Source organism: Camelus bactrianus, chromosome 4, assembly GCF_048773025.1.
Source record: "Camelus bactrianus isolate YW-2024 breed Bactrian camel chromosome 4, ASM4877302v1, whole genome shotgun sequence".
NCBI lineage: Eukaryota > Metazoa > Chordata > Mammalia > Artiodactyla > Camelidae > Camelus > Camelus bactrianus.
In genome coordinates this window covers 97,656,683-97,678,677 of record NC_133542.1, presented here as the reverse complement: position 1 = coordinate 97,678,677, position 21,995 = coordinate 97,656,683, and the positions used below count along the sequence as shown (strand labels likewise).

The 21,995-nt window shown below is 39.0% G+C and overlaps 1 protein-coding gene across 1 annotated transcript in view; it reads left to right on the top strand.

Annotated features, from left to right (window-relative positions):
• Positions 1-21,995, top strand: part of LOC141577579 (uncharacterized) — a 91,066-nt gene that overhangs the window by 48,238 nt on the left and 20,833 nt on the right. Inside the window, exons 5-8 of the mRNA XM_074363187.1 lie at positions 5,032-5,100; positions 20,989-21,128; positions 21,477-21,667; positions 21,747-21,862. Coding sequence (XP_074219288.1) covers positions 5,032-5,100; positions 20,989-21,049 — 130 coding nt within the window. The 3' untranslated portion in view covers positions 21,050-21,128; positions 21,477-21,667; positions 21,747-21,862. The remainder of the gene's footprint in view (positions 1-5,031; positions 5,101-20,988; positions 21,129-21,476; positions 21,668-21,746; positions 21,863-21,995) is intronic.

Below are 21,995 nucleotides of genomic sequence, written 5' to 3'. Positions count from 1 at the left end.
AGAGGAAGGGGGATTCTTAACCCTTAATCCCATCAATGTCAAATCAATGTCAGACCAATGTCTATCAATGTGAGATGTATGAATGAATCTACGTCAGTCCCTTCTCTTAGACAATCCAGAGAGTCCCAAGTACCAGATGTGTCATGGTCAAATGCTGCTCTATTACTTGTGACATCTTTGACCCAATGAAATGGCCATTGCCTGTAGATGCCATGCTGCTGTGTTGGTCCCTGAGATGGGAGTAGAGCATCGTTGCCTAAGAGCTGGGCTTAAAGTCAGATGGACTGGCATTTGAGTTCCCTCTCAAACAGTCTGGCTGTGGCTTTCTAGCTCCTAAACACATGGCTGTACCGCTGCAGGGAAAGAACGTGCTGGTCAGAAAATATGCTAGCAGTTGCCTTTCTTCTAGAAAACCAAGAAACGTGTGGATTTATATCTCTCGCTTCTAGGAACTTGATTACGTGAGTCATCATTCTTGAGTCCAAGCAGTGCTAGAAGTGGGCGGGGTAGATGACCTCAGAAACGTGGTGGGTTCATGGAGAGAGATGCTGCCCTAGGAGACCTCTGGCAGCCTGACATCCAGCCTTTTGTGGTGATGCTCTAATTCCTAAAATCTGAGTTAGAAAAGTTCATTACCACGGATCTACTAAATGAATTCGGGAGCTTGAGGAAATCATGCTGCTTTCTTAAAGAGTGGCTGTGCACCAGGCCTGCTACGTATGCTTATAACCACTACAGTTGCCACCCCTCCACTCCTCTGCTCCCAGGACTTAGATGAAGTAGGATTTGGCTGGGGTCTCTACAGGTGTCATTTGTGAAGCCCCACTGGTGACGGTGGGTTGCTGCAGGGTAGGGGACCCCCATTCCAAGAAGGAGCTGAGGACTGACCTTTAAGAGGAAAGGATGAGGTCAGGAGCAAAGGGCTGGTGAGGACACCTGGTTCTGAAGGGGTCCTGCCCCGCTTCTCCCTTTACTTTCTGGACTAATGTTTCATGACACCACAGTGAATTTGTTTTCTCAGTGCATCTCCGGAATTATAAATCTGAAGTCCACCAAGACTTTTTTTTAAATTCTGTTTGTATTAGCCCACAGTGATATCAGAAAATAAAAAGACTATTTCTGTTCTTTGGAGTTTGTGCTACTGCTTACAAATGAGCTTAAAGGATGTGTCAGGTAACTGCATATGATACTGTGCCTTCTTGGCCACTGAGCCTGGAATAGGGGAGCCTTAAAGAGGCAGGGGCTGCTCGATCAGACAGTGCCATGGCCACGGCCCCCATGCCCCAAATCCTGACCATTGGGTTTGGTGGTGGCTATGCACATCTGCTGAGTGAGTCATGATCATTTTTGTGATACAGCCTGAAAATTTCCAGTGTTACTTAATGAAGTTCAGGGCAAAAGAAGGGCTAGATTTCAGGAAGTAGATACTTTTTTAAATGGTGATCTAATATTGTCACATTATGAGTTAATTTCTTACCGATCCTAAATTCTGATGTTGGAAATATACAATTTAAACCAAATGTAAAGTTAAGAGAGTGCTCTGTAGTTTGTCCTTAGTCAGAGTCACTAGAGTGTTACTCCCCACATTATCTTTTCATTTTCTTCCCTCACTCACCCTGCTGTGGCCCCCTTGCTTTCCCTCAGACCTACCTCATGGCTTTTGCACATGATATGACACCTCCTCCAGATTGCCATAGTTTGCCCCTTCACTTCTTTCAAGGATGTGCTCAGTTGACTCCATCTCAGTGAGGCCTTTGTTCTCCTGATACCCTTCACTCCCCGACATTCCTCACTGCCCTTGTCCTTCTTTATCCACAGAACTGGTCACAGTCTGACATTCTGTTTCCATGCTTGTTTAGTCAATCTCCCTCCAGTGAAATGGAAGCACCATGAGGGGGCTTTATCAGTTTTATTCTAGGGCACATCCCTAGTGCCTAAAACAGCTCCCAACACATATTAGATGGTTAACATAATTACATGTTGAATAAATGAATGAAAAAATCATACAATTTTTTCACTCAGGAGGAACTTTTTAGATCATCAACTAACCTTATGTTAGAAACTGGGAAACTGAGGCACAGAAAGGCTATTTAGCTATTCAGAATGAAACTGAATCAAATGATTCAACTGACAAGGGCTCAATTTCCTGAATGTACAAACAGCTCATACAACTCAATAACAACAACAACAACAACAAAACCCAATCAAAAAATGGGCAGAAGACCTAAATAGACATTTCTCCAAAGAAGACATACAAATGACCATAGGTACATGATAAGATGCTCAATATCACTAATTATCAGAGAAACACAAATCCCGACTACAATGAAGTATCACCTCACACCTATCTGAATGGCCATCATTAGAAAGTCTACAGATAATAAATGCTGGAGAGAGTGTGGAGAAAAGAGAACTTTCCTACACTGTTGGTGGGAATGTAAATTGGTGCAGCCACTATGGAGGATAGTATGGAGGTTCCTTAAAAAACTAAAAATGGAATTACCATATGATCCAGCAATCCTACTCCTGGGCATATACCCAGAAAAAACTCTAATTAGAAAAGACATATGCACCCCAATATTCATAGCAGCACTATTTACAATAGACAAGACATGGAAACAAACTAAATGTCCATCAACACATGACTGGATATACAATGAAATACTATTCAGCCATAAAAAAGAATGAAAGAATGTAATTTGCAGCAACATGAATGGACCTAGAAGTTATCATACTAAGTGAAGTAAGTCAGACAGAAAGACAAATATCATATATCACTTATATGTGGACTCTAAAACAAAATGATACAAATGAACTTATTTACAAATAAGTAAGAGACTCAAAGACAGAAAAGAAACTTACGGTTACCAAAGAGGAGGAAGGATAAATTTGGGATTAGCAGATACAAACTACTATATGTAAAATAGATAGACAACAAGGTCCTAATGTATAGCACAGTGCACTACATTCCATATGTTATATAGCCTATAATGAAAAAGATTATATGCGAATAACTATATAACTGAAGCCATAGTTTGTGGACCCCTGCTCTAAGGTTCTCTCAGGAGCAACTAACACATCAAGAGAAAAGACAAAAATCAGCGTGATAACTGAATGTATTCTTGTAGGGTAGACAACAGCCTCCAGCCCTTTTCTTCTCAAGGAGTGCCTACCCACTGTTATCTGGCAGACTTCCCCTCGCCCTTCAGACTACATCGATGTCACTTCCTCCCAGAAGGCACCCCTGGCTCCCTGGTCTTGTGCACGGCACTTTCTGATGGCTCCCATGGCTCCCTGTACTGCCCGCATCATGACGTGGATAGCCACTCTCGTACAGTTGCCTGGTTGCCGTCTGCATCTCTCACCAGCCTCTGAGCCCCAGCTGGGCAGCACACATGCCACTTCTGCACCATCATGTGCCCAGCATGTGGCAGAGGTCAGCTCTGTAGCTCATTAATAAGGGAAGGAAGAAGGTGTGTATACTGGTTAAGACAGAGGCTCCAGGACTAGTCAGACCTGGGTTCAGGTGACAGCTCTGTAATCTACAAGCATCTGACCCTGGAGAAGTTATCTAAGTCTGTGCCTCAGCTTCCTCTTCTGTACTTTGGGGTAACAGCAGTACCTACGTGAGGGATTGTCACTGTGACAAAATGAGCTCCTGGCTATAAAGCACTTGGAGCCTACGATGTATCTAGCAATCCCACACTTCAGCTCCTGCTGTTATTATCATGATAGCTGCTGTTATTACCATTACAGCCGTTCCTGCTACAGCTTCTGTGACTACTGCGACAGGGAGCAGTATGGTACAGAGATTTAGAGTGTCGACTCTGGAATCAGACTGCCTGGGTTTCAGTTCCAGTTCCATTTATTAGCTGTGTGGTCCTGAGCAAGTTTCTTACCCTCTCTGTGTCTCAGTTTCCTCTTGAAAAAAAATGTGGATATTAGTTGCACCTAACTCAATGGGATATTTTGGCAACTAAATGAGAAAATACATGTAAAGCATTTTAAATAGTGGCCTATTCCTAATAGTGTCAGCCAGTGTAACTATCAATTAGTGAAGTCAGACTTGGGTCCCAACTATTAATTTTACTGTCCTTTTCTGTATTCACTCAATCCATGACACAGTTTATAAGCATTTCCTGTGTGCTAAACATGCAAAGTTGCAACTATGACTTATTCTACCTTGACTCAAAACAGTGTAGTTTGATTATAAAAAATTCTGGAGAAGCTTCCTCATGCCCTGCATTGTCCGTGTCAGTCCTGATGGACGGAATGACTTTAAGCAAACCTTGGCGTATAACCTGGGCGTTACAGATGCTCTTGGGTGGCACTACCCTTCATATAAACCTCTGTTTGAAAGGTAGGAGACTGTGTTTCTATAAATTCCTGTGCCTCCTGGCATCACTGGTTCCCTTTCTCCCAATACAAACAGATGAAAATACCAGCCTGGACATGGCTCAGCTCAGAGAGGTACTGTAACAGGGTCACAGATGAGAAAGGAATATAGAAGGGTTTCTTTAAATATTTAAGCTACTGTTGTCATTATAAATGGCTTGAGTCTGTTCCTAAGAGCCAGACTTTAAGATCAGAATAGTTTTAACTTAAATGCACTTAATGTTTTCTACCCACCATGTTTACAGGCATCTTAAGAATCACTTGAACCAAATAATGCTTATTCTTTTTACTTTCTTTAACTACCTTTCTTTCCCATGTGAGTGAGGGCATATACTACTCAGCAAGCCTGCAGATGAAATTGCCATTTTGTTTATTATCACTAATAAATTTGACCAGTAACACTCTAAGCCATAAAATTTATACATTTAGTTTTTCTCTTTCACAAGGCAGACAGTTTACAGAAGAATCAAGACTTGGAATTTGAAAGAAACAGAGAACAATTTGAATTTTTAAAGGTATGGGTGGAGTTTTGTTCCAATAGTTGAATCTTTGTGTGTCCCATGTCAGGGAGAGGTGCCTAGGAGGTAAGCTGCATAAGGTGTGTCTGGTACTCATAGCATTCTTCCTATTTTTCAGTTCTAGTGGGGTTCTCAGGACTTTTGCAACATGCGGATTATTCCCCCTGGCTCAGGAGTCATCCACCAGGTGAGTCTGGAGTATTTGGCAAGAGTGATATTTGATCAGGATGGATACTATTACCCAGAATGCTTTGTGAGCATGGACTCGCACACCACTATGATTGATGGTTTGGGCGTTCTCGGTTGGGTTGAGTGTTCTGCATTCATAGTCCACATACGCTGTCCTATGGCACGTATTATGATTTACTCTGATACCATTACATCCAGGAGGATGAATTTGAGTAACCACAAGTATCAGAGAGCTATTTTTGTCTGTTTTGTGTACTGCTGTATTTCTAGAACCCAGAAAAGTGTCTCGTGCCTCTTAGGCACTCAGTATAATGTCTGGAAGAATGAACTGGAATAAGGGGTTGGGGACATTTAGAATGAAAATCACCTGGGCTGCTTGTTAAACACGGAGATTCTGGAACCCCCATTCTCCTTTTTAGCATCAAATTGAGGAAATTTTGATACAGGTGTTTGGAGGACCACACTTTGAGAAATACTTATTAAACTTCTGTAGAGGGGAACAGAGAAAAGACAACTGCTCTTTATGAAAACATAACTCAACTCTATACTAGTAAAACTCTGTTACTGGAGGAAGAGAGAAGATGGCGGAGTAGAAGGACGCTCGCAGATCACCCTCTCCCACATTGCACCAAGACTCACATCCACAGACCCACTCAGCCAACCAGAGCACCTGCGGAACTCTGACAGAACATTGCCCTCTTAAAAAGATAAAGATTCCAATAATCTGGTAGGAGAAAAGGAAAAAAGAAAGAACAAAAGGCAAAGCAGAGTGGGACGGGTCCTGCAGGGAGGGAGCGGCAAAGGAGGATTGGCAGCGCTCATTCGCTGGGTCTCCTCTCTCCAACTGAGAGGCCAGCGGGATGGAGGGGGAGCCTCCGAGGCTTGGATCTATATGGAGCAGCCATTCACTGACAGAACTAAGTTAAATGGGCACAGAGGGTCCCCCCGAAACCCAGCCTGAGACTCAGGGCGGCAGCTGCAGGCAGGGCCAGGCTGCCCGAGCCGGGCAGAGGATGGAGGTGGCTGCACTGAGGCAGCCCCAGGGGACTGCAAGGGGCTACGCGCCATGCCTGTGGGTGTACAGGACAGAACAACCTGGGCCCTCCATAAAACAACACGGTTGATGTGCCCTGGGGGGAAAAGTGCATACCCCCATCTCTGAAAACCGCAGAAAGTTTTTGGGGGAAGAGAGGAGGGGCTCAGGCACAGCCGCCATATCCTCCAGCAGTGAGCATCCAGTCAGGGGCAAAACCTGTAACCACACCGAAGGGCTTAGCAGCATCAAAGGCCAGACTGAGACTTGTCTACAGCCCAAAGCAGATAGGATCCTTCCATCCAGGTCCCTCAGAGAACTTGCTTCACAAAGACAAACAAGGAGCTGAATTTTGGCCCGGAGCAGGGACAAGGCTGCCCTCAGTCTTCCCCGAGCCCACCTGCGGAGCGCCGACCAGGGCAGAGCATGCAGCAGCACAGAGCACAGGAGCTACTGGCGCCAGGAGAGGGAGAGCGGCCCCCCGCCTTTTGGGCAGGAATACAGCCCCTGACCGCGGTGCTGGGAGGGGGCGCGACCCGCCCTCCAACCTGACCATTCTGCAACATCTGACTGTGGCATCAGGAGGGGCACTGACCCGCTCACCCACAGCAAAGGAGAGCTGCACCTGACCCAGTGTTGGGAGGAGGCGCTATCTGTTTGCCGACAGGTACTGGGAGCAGCACAGAAGAGGGCGCCAACGGAGGGCCTCTGGAAACAGCAAACTGAAGTTCCAAAACAGGACGAAGACAGAAAGACTTCACATTAAAAGCACACAGACTCCAGGAGAACACCGACACCCCTCCCCCCTTTTTTTTAAATCTGTTTTTACCTATTCTGTTTTCTACTACCCTCTTAATTTTTACTTCTTAATTCACTTCTATTTCTCTTGGGTTTTGATGTCCTGTTATTGATTAGACACAGGTTTCAAATACATCTTTTCATCTTTTCCCCTTTTTTTAAAGGTTTTAAAAGGACGTCTCAACCCGATTGATAGTCTGCTTCAACTCAATCTTCTATTATTCATTATACACTGTTTTCAAACCTTCTTTCTCCCTTCTTTTAAAATTCCTTCTTACTCTCTCTTATTTTTTCTTTTTTTCCTGTCTTATTTCTAAATAGGCATTAGATTAATAAACTCCTTAAGGACCAAAATAGATAACTGGTACTCCATAAACCACAGTGCCAGAGAGGTATGAGCAAGATGAAGAAGCAGAGAAACCTTTCCCAATTAAAAGAACAAGAGAAATCCCCTGAAAGAAAGATCAATGAAATAGATATCAATAGCCTACTAGATGAAGATTTCAAAAAAGGAGTGATCAAAGTGCTGAAGGAATTAAAAGAGATAGTGTTTAGAGATATAAAATATGTCAAAAATTAAATTGAAGCTATACAGAAGAGCCAAGTAGAATGGGTAAACTCATTGACAGGATGAGGAATGATCTAATAGCTGTGCAAGCTGACTAGATAATGCAGAGGAACAAATTAGTGGCTTAGAAGATAGGACAATAGAAAGCACCCATTCAGAAGAGCTACAAGATAAACAAATAAAAAATAATGAAAATAGCATAAGGGACCTATGGGATAATATAAAGCATCCCAATCTTCACATAATGGGGGTCGCAGAAGGGGAAGAAAGATCAAAAGGGAACAAATAGGATATACCAATTCAACTGCAAAGATAAGTTCAAAATGGCAATAAACACACATCTATCATTAATTACTGTAAATGTTAATGGACTGAATGCTCCAGTCAAAAGACATAGAGTGGCAGAATGGATAATAAAGCAAGAACCTTGAATATACTGCATACAAGAGACCCACTTTAGGGAGAAGGACACATATAGATTGAGAGAGAAAGGATGGAAAAGGATATTCCATGCAAATGGAAAAGCCAAAAAAGCAGGTGTTGCAGTACTGATTTCAGACAAAATAGACTTTAAAACAAAGACCATAAAGAAAGACAAAAAGGACATTTTATAATGATTAAAGGAGTGATACAAGATGAGGATATTACACCCATTAATATATATGCACCCAATATAGGAGCACCTAAGTACATAGAACAATTACTAACAGAGATAAAGGGGGATATTGATGGGAATACAATCATAGTTGGAGATTTTAACACTGCATTAACATCACTAGACAGATCTTCCAGACAAAAAATAAACAAGGCAACAGAGAAATTAAATAATACATTAGAAAAACTAGATTTAGTGGATATATTCAGAGCATTACACCCCCCAAAAATAGGATATACATTCTTTTCAAGTGCACATGGAACATTTTCTAGGATTGATCATGTACTTGGGCACAAAAGAAACCTCAACAATTTCAAGGAGATAGAAATTATCTGAAGCATCTTTACTTGAAACTGGAAATCAACAACAGAGTAACAAAGGAGAAAAAAAGGAAAGCATGGAGATTAAACAATATGTTATTGAAAAAACAATGGATCAATGAGGAAATCAAAGCTGAAATTAAATTATATCTTGAGACAAATGACAATGAAAGCAAAACCACTCAAAATCTATGGGACACATCAAAGGCAGGGCCAAGAGGGAAGTTTATACCGATACAGGACTTCCTCAAAAAAGAACAATCTCAATTAAACAATTTTACCCACCACCTGAATGAATTGGAAAAATAAGAACAAAAAGCCCCAAAAAGCAGCTGAAAGAAGGAAATAATAAAGATCAGAGAGGAATTAAATACAATAGAGAGTAACAAGGCCATAGAAAAAAATCAACCAAACCAAAAGCTGGTTTTTTGAAAAAGTAAATAAAATCGACAAACCTCTGGCCGAACTCACAAACAAGAAAAAAGAGACAGCACAAATTAGCAAAATAAGAAAGGAAAATGGAGAAATTACAACAAATAAAATAGAAAAACAGAATATCATATGAGAATATTATGAAAAACTATATGGAACCAAACTGGATAACCTAGAGGAGATGGACAAGTTTCTGGAAACATACTGTCCACCAAAACTGAATCAAGAAGAATCTGAACACTTGAACAGTCCGATCACTAGAAAGGAAATAGAAATAGCAATTAAAAACCTCCCTACAAATAAAAGTCCAGGACCGGACAGCTTCACTGGGGAATTCTACCAAACATACAAAGAAGAACTCATACCAGTCCTTCTGAAACTCTTCCAGACAATTGAAAAGGAGGGAATACTCCCAAACTCATTCTATGAAGCTACCATCATCCTGATACCAAAACCAGGCAGACACTACCAAAAAAGAATTATAGTCCAATATCACTGATGAACATAGACGCCAAAATCCTCACCAAAATTTTAGCAAATTGAATCCAACATCACATAAAAAAGATTATACATCATGACCAAGTGGTATTCATCCCAGGGACACAAGGGTGGTTCAACATACGCAAATCAATCAGCGTAATACATCACATCAACAAGAGAAAGGACAAAAACCACATGATCATCTCAATCGATGCAGAAAAAGCATTTGATAAAATTCAAAACCCATTTATGATAAAAAAAAAAACTCTTGCCAAAGTGGGTATAGAGGGAACATAACTCAACATAATAAAAGCTATATATGACAAACCTACAGCCAGCATAGTACTCAATGGTGAAAAACTCAAAAGCTTCCCACTAAAATCTGGGACAAGACAAGGATGCTCACTATATCCACTCCTATTCAACATAGTCCTGAAAGTCCTAGCCACAGCAATCAGGCAAGAGAGAGAAATAAAAGGGATCCAAATTGGAAAAGAAGAGGTAAAAGTGTCACTATATGCTGATGACATGTCACTATATGTAGAAAACCCTAAAAGGTCCACGCAAAAACTACTAGAGCTGATTGAAGAATTCAGCAAGGTAGCAGGTTACAAAATTAACGTTCAAAAATCAGTTGTGTTTCTTTATACTAATGATGAGTCAACAGAAAAAGAAAGTAAAGAAAAATCCCCTTTAAAATAGCACCCAAAATAATAAAATATCTGGGAATAAATCTAACCAAGGAGGTGAAAAATTTATACACAGAAAACTACAAACCATTGATGAAGGAAATTAAAGAAGACTTTAAAAAATGGAAAGATATCCCATGCTCTTGGATTGGGGGAATCAATATTGTTAAAATGGTCACACTGCCCAAGGTAATCTACAGATTTAATGCAATCCCTATCAAATTACCCAGGACATATTTCACAGAACTAGAACAAATCATAATAAACTTTATATGCAACCATCAAAGACCTAGAATTGACAAAGCTTTACTGAAGAGAGAGAAAGAGGCTGGAGGAATAACTCTCCTGGACTTCAGACAATACTATAAGAGCTACAGTCATCAAGACAGCATGGTATTGGTACAAAAACAGACATATAGACCAATGGAACAGAATAGAGAGCCCAGAAGTGAACCCACAAACTTTTGGTCAACTCATCTTTGACAAAGGAGGCAAGAATATACAATGGAATAAAGACAGTCTCTTCAGCAAATGGTGTTGGGAAAACAGGACAGCAGCATGTAAAACAATGAAGCTAGAACACTCCCTTACACCATATACAAAAATCAACTCAAAATTAATCAAAGATTTAAACATAAGAGAAGATACAATAAACCTCCTAGAGGAAAACATAGGCAAAACATTATCTGACATACATCTCAAAAATTTTTCCTAGAGGAAATAAAAGCAAGAATAAACAAATGGGACCTAATGAAACTTACAAGCTTCTGCACAGCAAAGGAAACCATAAGTAAAACAAGAAGACAACCTACGGAATGGGAGAACATTTTTGCAAATGAAACCAACAAAGGCTTGATCTCCAGAATATATAAGCAGCTCATACGACTCAATAAGGAAAAAAAAATAAACAACCCAATCCAAAAATGGGCAGAAGACCTAAACAAGCAATTCTCCAAGGAAGACATACAAATGATCAAAAGGCACATGAAAAAAATGTTCAATATCACTAATTATCAAAGGAATGCAAATCAAAACTACAATGAGGTATCACCTCACACCAGTCAGAATGGCCGTCATTCAAAAATCCACAAATGACAAATGCTGGAGAGGCTGTGGAGAAAGGGGAACCCTCCTACACTGCCGGTGGGAATGCAGTTTTATGGAGCCACTATGGAAAACAGTGTGGGGATTCCTCAAAAGACTAGGAATAGACTTACCTTGTGACCCAGGAATCCCATTCCTGGGCTTGTATCCAGAAGGAACCCTACTTCAGGATGACACCTGCACCTCAGTGTTCATAGCAGCACTATTTACAATAGCCAAAACATGGAAACAGCCTAAATGTCCATCAACAGATGACTGGATGAAGAAGAAGTGGTATATTTATACAATGGAATACTACTCAGCCATAAAAACCGACAACATAATGCCATTTGCAGCAACATGGATGCTCCTGGAGAATGTCATTCTAAGTGAAGTAAGTCAGAAAGAGAAAGAAAAATACCATATGAGATCACTCATATGTGACTCTAGAAACCAAAACCAAAAACAAACAAACAAAAAAAAAGTGTAAATACGGGACAGAAATAGACTTATAGAGAATACAGACTTGTGGTTGCCAGGAGGGCAGAGGGTGGGAAGGGATAGACTGGGATTTCAAAATTGTAGAATAGGTAAGCAAGATTGTACTGTATAGCACAGGGAAATATACACAAAATGTTATGGTAGCTCACAGAGAAAAAAATGTGGCAATGAGTGTGTATATGTCCATGTATGACTGAAAATTTGTGCTGAACACTGGAATTTGACACAAAATTGTAAAATGGTTATAAATCAATAAAAAATGTTAAAAAGAAAAAAAAAACAGTGCTGAATTAAATTACAAATTAATAGTGCTAATTTTTTGAGAGAGTGGAAAGTCTCCTGTACCATTCACGTTAACATTTAAACATTTATATTTTTGTTATTTTTGTACTATACACATAATATAAATAAAACAGTGTATATATACTATTTATGAATAAATACACAAACAACAAACAAACATTGTAGTCTGGTCAATATTTTTATCCAATTATACATGATCAAAATAAAATGTGGAGACCACTGCTCTTGTGAGCTGTGTTTCTGCCCCACTTCAGGACGTTGTTCGTACTTTGCCACTTGCCTGATAGGCTCTCAGCCTTTTTTAATCCCTCATCATCATTGCTTACGTTGGGCTTATCCGTATCTCAGTTTAAATGGCACTTTCTTTGAGAAGCCTTATCTGTCTCCTTCAGAAGTTAATTACTGTATTCTCCAGTGGCTCTTTTTCCTTTATCTTCATAGTACTTAGATGCAATATGCAATTCTGTGTTCATTTCTGTGATATTTGCTTAACGTTTCTACACTCCAGCCCTACCGACAAAACAAAACGAAACAAAAAACTTGGCTCTCAGCTGCAGGAAGGCAGAGTCCATGTAACCTTGGTGCCTAGCAGTTTCTGACATATAGTAGTTGTTGAATGAATATTCTAGTCATGTGTGAAGGAATGAATTGTCTTTCAAACTTTGTTATGAATGAACACCAGTTCAGAACTGGTGTTTGGGAATCATGAGTTGGATTAACCTTTCCATTTTTACAGATAATGCAAAAGAGATGAAATTATTATGACTATTAAACAGTTCTGGGGTAAGAAATTAGGTCTTCTCATTCCTCATTGAGTTATTAATGCTGTCATGTTGTCTCAGTTTTTATACCATATTGATTTGGAATCTGTGTTCCTTGCCTTCAAGTCAGTGATCGACTTCTCCATTCCAGAAATTATGTTTCATCCAGGGTTTTGTGGGTCATGAAGCTTATACATTGCTGGGGACCTTTTCAAGCAAAATAAAATAAAATTATAAATACAAAATTGGATGCAAAACTGAGTAGGTAGATAAATATATCAGATGTAATTGCCACCCTGAAAGAGCTAGAAATAAGTTAACTGGTTATGAAGAAGTAACTGGGAATCACAGATACCATCATTCTAAAACCGGTCCGCAACTCAACCTCCTTCTGGCTAGATCCCAGTAATGACTGAGGTCATACCAAAAAGCTGCCTGATTTGACAGGAAGAGACTTGTCACAGAGGGTAACTTGGAGAGGAAAGAGACAGTGATTTTTTTTCCTTCCTTAAGTCTCATTTTTTTATTTTATTAAAAAAATTTTTTAGAGTAAATTTTTTAATGGACTGAAGTCAGTATACAGTGTACTGTCAACTTCTGGTGTACAGCAAAATATTTCAGACATATAGGAACATATATCTATTTGTATTCATGTACTTTTTAACCATAAGTTACTACAAGATATTGAATACAGTTCCCTGTGCTATGCAGTGTAAACTTGTTGTTTATCTATTTTATATATAGTAGTTAGTATCTGCAGATCTCGAACTTCCAATTTATCTCTTCCCACCCCCTTGCCCCGCCCCCATAACCGTAAGTTTGTTATCTTAACTAACTTCGGTTAACAAACTTATTTTGCAAATTTTTCAAGATGTATGATCATATAAACACATTGTTAGAGCCTCTCCCAGGACCCTGGAAGGAAACAGTAGAAATAAAGAAACTTTAAAATTAATCTTACAGTTTTATAATAAACACTCCTCTGCATGTATATTTTGTATAATAGCTTAGCAAGTTTGCTCTCCTTGGCCTGCCCCATTTGTTCTTCCTCTGTACTGTGTATGCCCAGAAAATTGAATTTATCAAACTACCAAGTTTCTAACACCATCGTACTAGCTGGTCCACTCTTTTTCCCACCCTCCTATTGATTGATTTATTTTGGTTTTTCTCCTTTGGGATTTCTTTTCACATTTAGAGGAAAACTATGTCCTGAATTCTGAACATTTGAAAGCTTCTCTGGAGAGACTTTTCACCTCTGAGTCAAGTTCAAAACCTTTACGGCTCTTCCAGCAGAAAATGGCACACTTCATTATTCCTAGAGCTCAAATGCTACATATATGTATATTCAAGATGTAACATTGATCTTCTAAAGAGTGTGTGTTCTCTTTCATGTGGAGGGAAGTTAAAAGTTAGAAACAGCAGGAGAGAAGCCCAGTTGTCTTACAGTCGGCAGGTGTGCCTCTCATTCTATAATGTTCTGAAGAATTCCTCCCTCCCTGGGTACATTTATATAGCTTATTTCTCTACCCACTTCTGTGTCTTGCATCTCTGCCTATTTCATTTGGCCCATTTTCCATGAACCCTTGGCTCATATCTTCCCCTGTATTCACTTCAGTGAAATACAGATCAGCAACTTTGGGATTAAATATACATTCAGTATTTATTAAATCCTCCTTTTAAGAACTGTTGTATTTGTATACCCAGCTCTGTGACTGTGCTAACTCCACATCCACACAAGAACTACACCCTTTCCTCTTTATATTCTTCATATTGTCTAGCACAATGGCTTAGACATGTGAGATACTAAATAAATTAATGTAAATTTGAACTGATCTGGACTGTTGTTATGTTGATTACTTAATAGAATCTGAAAGGATAGAATTCCAGTACTAAAAGAAAGGACTATTAAGGCTACTGATACTATTATTGTTATTATTATTTTTAAAGACTTTCTCTTGACCTGGTAGATCCTCTCTTGGTGTGCATGTCTGCATATGTTTTAGGCACTTTCTTTACTTTTTGGTTATTTTGGTTATTCCTTTTTTCTGAGGGGGGTTTGCCCAAAATATTTGAACCTGGTTACATGTTGTGTATCTTTTTTTTTGAAGCTCTCAGATAGAATAAGCCTGACATTTCTTGCACAAATTAGATTTTTGGGGGGAGGGGAGGATGTAGCATGGGGAGGTGGGGATGGGACAGGTGGGGTGAATTACAATTATGAAATGATACAGGGCCAGATGTGAGTTGGGCATATTATTGTTTTTCAGGGCAGGTCTGTACTGTGTTGTAGTGCTGTTACCTGGTTGACTTTAGGCTGTAATAATTATTTTAAAAGGTTTATACAGAATTGAATAACAGTGTTAACTGGTAACCACATTGCATTGTTTCCCAGCCAGTTTAAATCTTTTGGAGAGCTAAGGCCAGCCAAGAGCATTTGTAGTCTTGTTAAAAAACCCCTTTTGAACTAATTTATCTGAAACCCTTATTTTCTTCACTTCTTGCTCATTGACCTGTTGCATGGACCTGTTGCATTCATGTTGAGTTTATCCATCAACATATGCACCTGTCAGTCAAGTGAGCAGTTGTTTTTAGAACATGTACTAGAATCACATAAAGCATTGAATGCAGAGAAAGCAGTGCTACCTAAGTTTTGCTGGAAGTGGAGTTTGACAGTTTTCTTTCTTTGATGAATTTTTTGTATTTTCATGTTGTAAGTGGTATGGAGCTCTGCTTGAATTAAAAAAAACACATTTTTTTTGAGTATCATCAGCTTACTTCTCTGGCAAGTGCAGAAGCCTGGGGCCAGCCTGAACTCAGCCAAACAAATATAGAAGTGTATTTAATAGTTATACGTGTGTTCTGTCCCTTCTTGCTGCACCTATGTTGTCACTTATCCCCCAGAAGTTATTTATTATCTTCTTTGTTAATGTCAGGCTCCTGTGGGGTAACGTGATGACTGTTTAGGTTTACATGACCCTCTTTCCTCTACCCCCAAATATGTATATATACATATATAGATATGTATGTATTTTATCTATATATAAATATATATACACATATTAAAAACTCTTAATGATCAAATATCCATATTTTATCAATTGACGGTTTAACTGCTAGAATATATCCTTATATATGGATTATATTCCAACAGGTTATTTCCAGAAGGATGCAGAAGTTTCATGAAACTCGTGGGCCTACCAAAGGGGGTCTTCTCTGTGAAGCCTTGTCATCTTGTTTGCAAACTCTGAGAGCTTTCAAGGACAGGGAACAGTTGAAAGTACAACTATCCTCAAAATCCATGTATATGTCATGTAAATTAGAAAAATACATTGAGACTTGTAGCTCAACATAACAGAGTAATATCGCTCATATACCCCTCTTCCTTTCTCAAATTTCCACAAAAATTAGGAAAATAAGGGAAGAAATGAATACATTTATAAAAGCGCTAGGTGCTAGCAAAGGGTGCCAAGGGTAGTTTAAAAATTCTAAGGCAATTCTCTTAAGACATAATGGAAATGAAACTCTTTTCATGAAGAAAGATACTCCAAAGAACTGATGATGCAAACAGATAAAAATATTCCAACACCAGCTTCTCAAGTTCAAAGAGTGAATTTACTTACCTTCATATGCACTCTTCAGGGGACATTTTCTATTTACAATGTTTTGAGCTCAGAGTCAGTAGGAATGAGAGCAGTTGACCTTGCAAATGTTATCAGAGAAATTAATTAAAAGATTTCATTTTGTCTTTATAACATCCTGATGAGGTTGATGTTATTTTATAAATGGTGGAAAAAATGAGGATTAGAGTTCACCCAACATTGTACTTCAAGTTAATGGTGAAGCTTTCACTTGAGTCCAGGTTCACTTGACCCCAGGATACTTGTCTTAACCACAGGTAACTGATTCTTCAGAGACAGAGCTAGCTGTGTCTTATACTCTGAGACTGTTCAAGTATTCACCAATAATAGATTCATATGCATTATGAATTAATGTTGAGAGTTTTTAACATTTTAACAAAAGAATGAGACTCCAATACAAAATAACCCACTCCTTTTTTTTTTTTTTTTTTTTTTGGTATAACTCAAGAAGGATGCTAGTTAACTTCTGCAATGTGGAAGTTAATCAATAAAAAACTCTGATGTAACCTTTGTTGAGTAAGGTTATTTTTTCCCTTCTCCATTCATAAAAAGTCAATGAATTTTGTGTTAAGTCATCAGAATATTAACCCAACAATTGCACAAAGAACTGATGGACTAGTAATGGACAAAAAATGGTTTCTAAGCTAAAGTAAGAACAAAGTATGGTATTTGATGTGCCTTTTGGAGCTGGCCACATGGAATTACAGGAAATGTTCTGAACTAGAAAATAGGAAGTTAATTCAACACCCCAGCCCCCAGATGTTTCACTAGGTTTTAGTTCAGCTCCTGGAGGGTGATTTTCCTCACAACATTAAGTGTGTAAATAAAGGCTGTGCACAGTCTCTAGTCAGTGGGTTTCTGAGAGAAAGAATGGCCTGAGAATAATTCATGTGAAATGAATTGACAATAGCTTATGGAATCCTGTCTCTCTTCACACACACACACAACAGGCACACACACATACACACACACACACACCCTGGTCCTAAGAATCCCAGCAAGACCAACTTTCAGCTACTTTTGTAAGGATACAAAGAAGAGAAAGAATAAATTATGTTTCCAATTACAGGCAATCCTTTAATGTGAGAGTTCTTAATATATCCATTGGATTCTAGAAAAATACATTATTCTACATTTAGTATTCATTCACTATTCATTATTTCAGTTTCACATTGCTTTCTGCAGTGTAAAAAGAATCAACTCTGGGTAGAATATATGAAGAATGTGGGAACCATATCCTAGTTCTCATACCAGTGGTTCCTCAGTGGGCGTGACAGATTTATAGTCACCATTGTTGACACCACACCCAAATTACCCTCTTTCCAATCATTTTTTTCTTCCCATGCTGCCTTGGTCTTGCATGTTGGTCTGTCTTAGGGTCAACTATCCCCCAAATAATGAGACTTTCGCATTGCCTGATGACATTGTTTGGGCTGACTGTTTATATTCTTATGCTAACAAAGTATCACTTTATCCTGCCTACTTTTAATTTATTACAAAAGCCCCCATCTACTATTCTAACATGGAGTCAGCCAGGTTTATGGAAAACCCCCTCTTCATTTCCAAGCTTCACAGATACTCTCATTCTTACTCAAATCCCCCAGTAATGCAGAAAAAGGAGAGAGCATGCAAGTTAGTCTTTTTTCTTCCATATAGATGGTCAAATGATTTTTCACTTTCTGACTTATGAGGACATCTTTAGGAAAAGTTACTATTCAAGAAATGTTATACACAATGTTGAGGAGAAATTGACTCCACATGTGTTTGAAGGCTCATATGGTTACATGTGGATGATTACTTTATTACTTAACATTAAACAAGAATGATACATTTTCTTCTGATTTTCTGAAATGTTATCACTAGCGTACAACTCCATGTTTGTAGAGAATTTTGGGCTAACACAAGTCTTCTTGTAGAAGAACATTTTATTATGCAATTGAGTGTAACTCCAACTCATGTGTAATGATTTCTTTTTGCCAGCTCCATTTTCTATTTATTATTGATTTCTCACATTTTGTACATATTGCTTATAACAAAGAATGCTTGGTCAGATAATTATTATGCTAGATGCTGGTAAATGTGGCGACACAATCAGCTTCAAAAAAATGTATTATCTCATCTCAATTCATCACAAACCCTATTGGGTTCCCTATAGAAATATAAAGTGTCAGACTCAGCAGGTGTAAGAATAATTCTAACACTGTAATTGCTTTTCTACTAGCTGTCATTACTGTGGAGAGGTGGTTAATAATTAAGTGCACTCTTCATCAAAATAATTAGTCTATTAACTGTACAATCTCTTTTTGGAGCTTGTTTTTATGATTATCTGATAATTCAATTTTTCTTCTATTTCTGGGGACAATTAATTTAAGAGCCTTATCCCACCTGTACAAACTGAGCAAAGTAAAATAATTCCAACCCGCAATTTAATTAATTAAAAATAAAAAGCTTTGTTAATTTTTTTTGCATTTCAGATGCATTAGGGGATAATGAATTTCTCCATAAAAACAAAGGATGTTTTCCAGTAATCACTATATTTTTAATTTTCATAAACACTGTAGTGGGAAACATATTTTTTGTCATAATAGTCAATGATTTTAAAGTGTAAATGAATATTAAAAGTATCTGAATGCCATATTCGCAGGAAACACATTATTTTTAAAAACAGATAATACTTAAATAACATATCTAGTTTGGAATGTTTATTTTAATTACCAGTTTCTTATTAATAAACAATTTATTATATTACATTTAGTTCCTCTATTTAGATATAATAGTATTTAAATCTTTCATTCTCTCTCTCTTTTTTTAAACATTATTTCAACATTGGAATGAGCTCCACTTATAAGAAAATCTATTTTATCTGTATAAATTGAAGAGAGTTTTGCATTGGTTTTATCTGTGCACATAATCAAAATTGAATTGTATTCTATGAGCTTCAGTGCCTCTAGTGGCAAATGGATAAGCTCAAATTCAGTTGCTGTGCTTGATAAGATTACACATTTGCTTTTGGTGCCTTCTATCTGATGTTGATTTAAAACAAAGCGTATTAAATCATGGTTCCCACCTGTTCAACGGCTCCAACTGAAGATAAATACCATGTATATCTGCTTAATGTACTACAGCTATAAAAGTGCTTTCTCTCCTCTTTCCTTTTTGTTTTTTTTTTTTATGTGTAGGATTATTTCAGCTTTGTGTGATATTAAATATAGGCCCTTGATTTATGTTTCCTGTGTCGAGAAAGTTTTCAGGATTTTAGAACTTCACTGAGCACAAGCTTACATATTAAAATAATAATATAGTTCTGTATTTTTCAGAAAGCTCTATTTTTAGATAAAAAGGAATCACATGTATTCTATAGTGCTGTCACAGAATGTGGTTAACCTTTCATGAACCAAGAGTCTTGAATCTCAAAGGCAGGATAACAGGAGCAGTATATTGAGTGCTCCCATCCCTTTTAGCCTTCTCTCCTCTCTGTCCACAATATTTTTAAATCTGCCAATAGAAACATGGGCATGGTGGGGAAAAGAGCACTAAGCTCTCGAGCTTGGCTGCTGTACTACTAGGTGGGTGGCAGAATAAATCAGAAAATGTATCCCTAGTTCTACTTTTATTTCTTATTTAAACTGTTATTGTTTCAGAATTTAGCCCAAAACTCTTAAACTAAGGATGTGTGGTATGAACCTCTGCATTCTAAAGATTGCTACAACCACTGCAGGCGCTATCACCACCCATCTTCGAACAATATTTAGAGTAGACTGGAGATTCACTGAGAAAGCCTTCTTTCAAAGAATCTTACAGGAATAAGAAGTTGTAGGATTTTTTCCATCCTTCCGGCTGGTGGGAGAGGCTCCTCTCCTCCCATCAACTACTGCGGAGTGAAGGGATCCTGAGAGAATCATTCCAAAAACGTGGGCTGCTTACAGGAAAGGAAGCAGGCATCCTATTTCTGGACTGGGTGCTTGTTGAGCTACAAATCCTAGTCCTTATCAGGCTGCTCCTGGAGAGGAATGCAAAAGAGTTCTTAATCCCCAGCAATTTTAGTTTTAAGCCAACCAAGAAGTTGATGGCTGTCTCTTGCCTGCATAATTTTGAAGGTAGAAGATTGGCTGGAGTTACCCGCTTATGGCCGGATAAGGCAAAAAGTCAGCAAGGGCTAAATAGTATCAGAGCCCTAGCAGTCTTAAAAGCAACTCACCCAAAAGGGCTGGCCAGTGACGGGAGGGGCTTTAGCAGAAGGATGCTGGGAGTTTTCTGCTACCGACAAGAGATGGAAGAGGGTGTGAGTAGCCAGACAGGGAAATACATTAAATATCAGGGAAGAGGACACCCTGCAGGGGAGCAGGGAAGGAGGATATTCTAAGGAACATGAAAATGGACCTTGAGATAAAAAGTCAACTTTTTGATGGTGCCCATGACAGAGGGCACCCAAGAGCCACATTAAAACAAACAAACAAAAAAATGAGTAAACAAAAACTTGACACATAAAGCATTTGTATTTCTTTTTCCAAGTCCTTCTTATGCTCCCAATCCTAGACAGTCAAAAGCATAAGAGGGGCGGTGGAAGAAATAGAAACTTAACTGGATAAAAAATAAAATCAAGATCATGCCTCTCTCTCCCACAGGCAAGTCTACATGCCATCCATCAGGCCTGAGCAGAGCAGGAGGGGAGGAGCAGGAAGTTAGACTGAAGTTGAATCTTGGCCTTGGAGAGCCCTGGATATAGTAACAGTAGACGGAGGTCGGGTCAGGATGCACTCCAGAGGTAGGTAAGCTGGATACTGCCGAGTGTGTTTGCAGCCCCTGGTGGGAGAAAAATAAAACTGCTTTCTGTTTCTACCCTAACCTATATCCAGCCCAGTCATAAGTCAGTCCCTCATTTTGGCATAAATCATTTTATCCTCTCATCTATTCCCTTGTCTTTTAAGAGTTCTGGTTGTCATTTTAGGATTTTCTTTGCTAAGAACTCATGTTTTGGAGGAAATAAACTCCTTCCCTCTCTCTCCAAATAAGGCCTATGGCTCAGGCCAAGAGACTTCAGCATAAGCTCATGTCCTGGACACATTATTAGTTCAAAATGACAGTGATTGAACGTCTGGGTCTTGGGCTCCAGGGGCAGGTTTCAGCACTGACAGCGCAGCTGCAGGGATCTTGGAGGCAATGCCTGGCTGTGCTTCTGAGTCCCGCTGCCCCAGCGATGGCCCCAGTACGTGAGACTTGTCCTTCTGGCCCTGCACCCAACATCCGATCCAGCCCATTGGACTTGTACACCTGCTTCTTCTCTGACCTCTGGATTCGTGAAAGGTGAGATCACATTCCCATTTCTGAGGCAAGGGCTGGCAGAGAGATTGGAGTATGTAATGACAGAAATGTCTTCTTTCAGGTAATCTCAGGACACCATCAGCTCAACAGTTACAGAACTACTGTAGTCGCGTCTTCAGGAATTGCTTGCTTTTTAAGGATGAAAATGCTGGAGGCAAACACTGTTTAACAGGCAAGGTGAGAAGGATCTAGAAGAGAGAGCAGGAAGTAAGCATGGCTCAGAGTGTGAGCAAATACAAGGAGAGCTTCAGGAAGGTTCCCATCTCTAGCCAGTATATTTTGGATATTTTTGCATGAATTGCATTTTAAT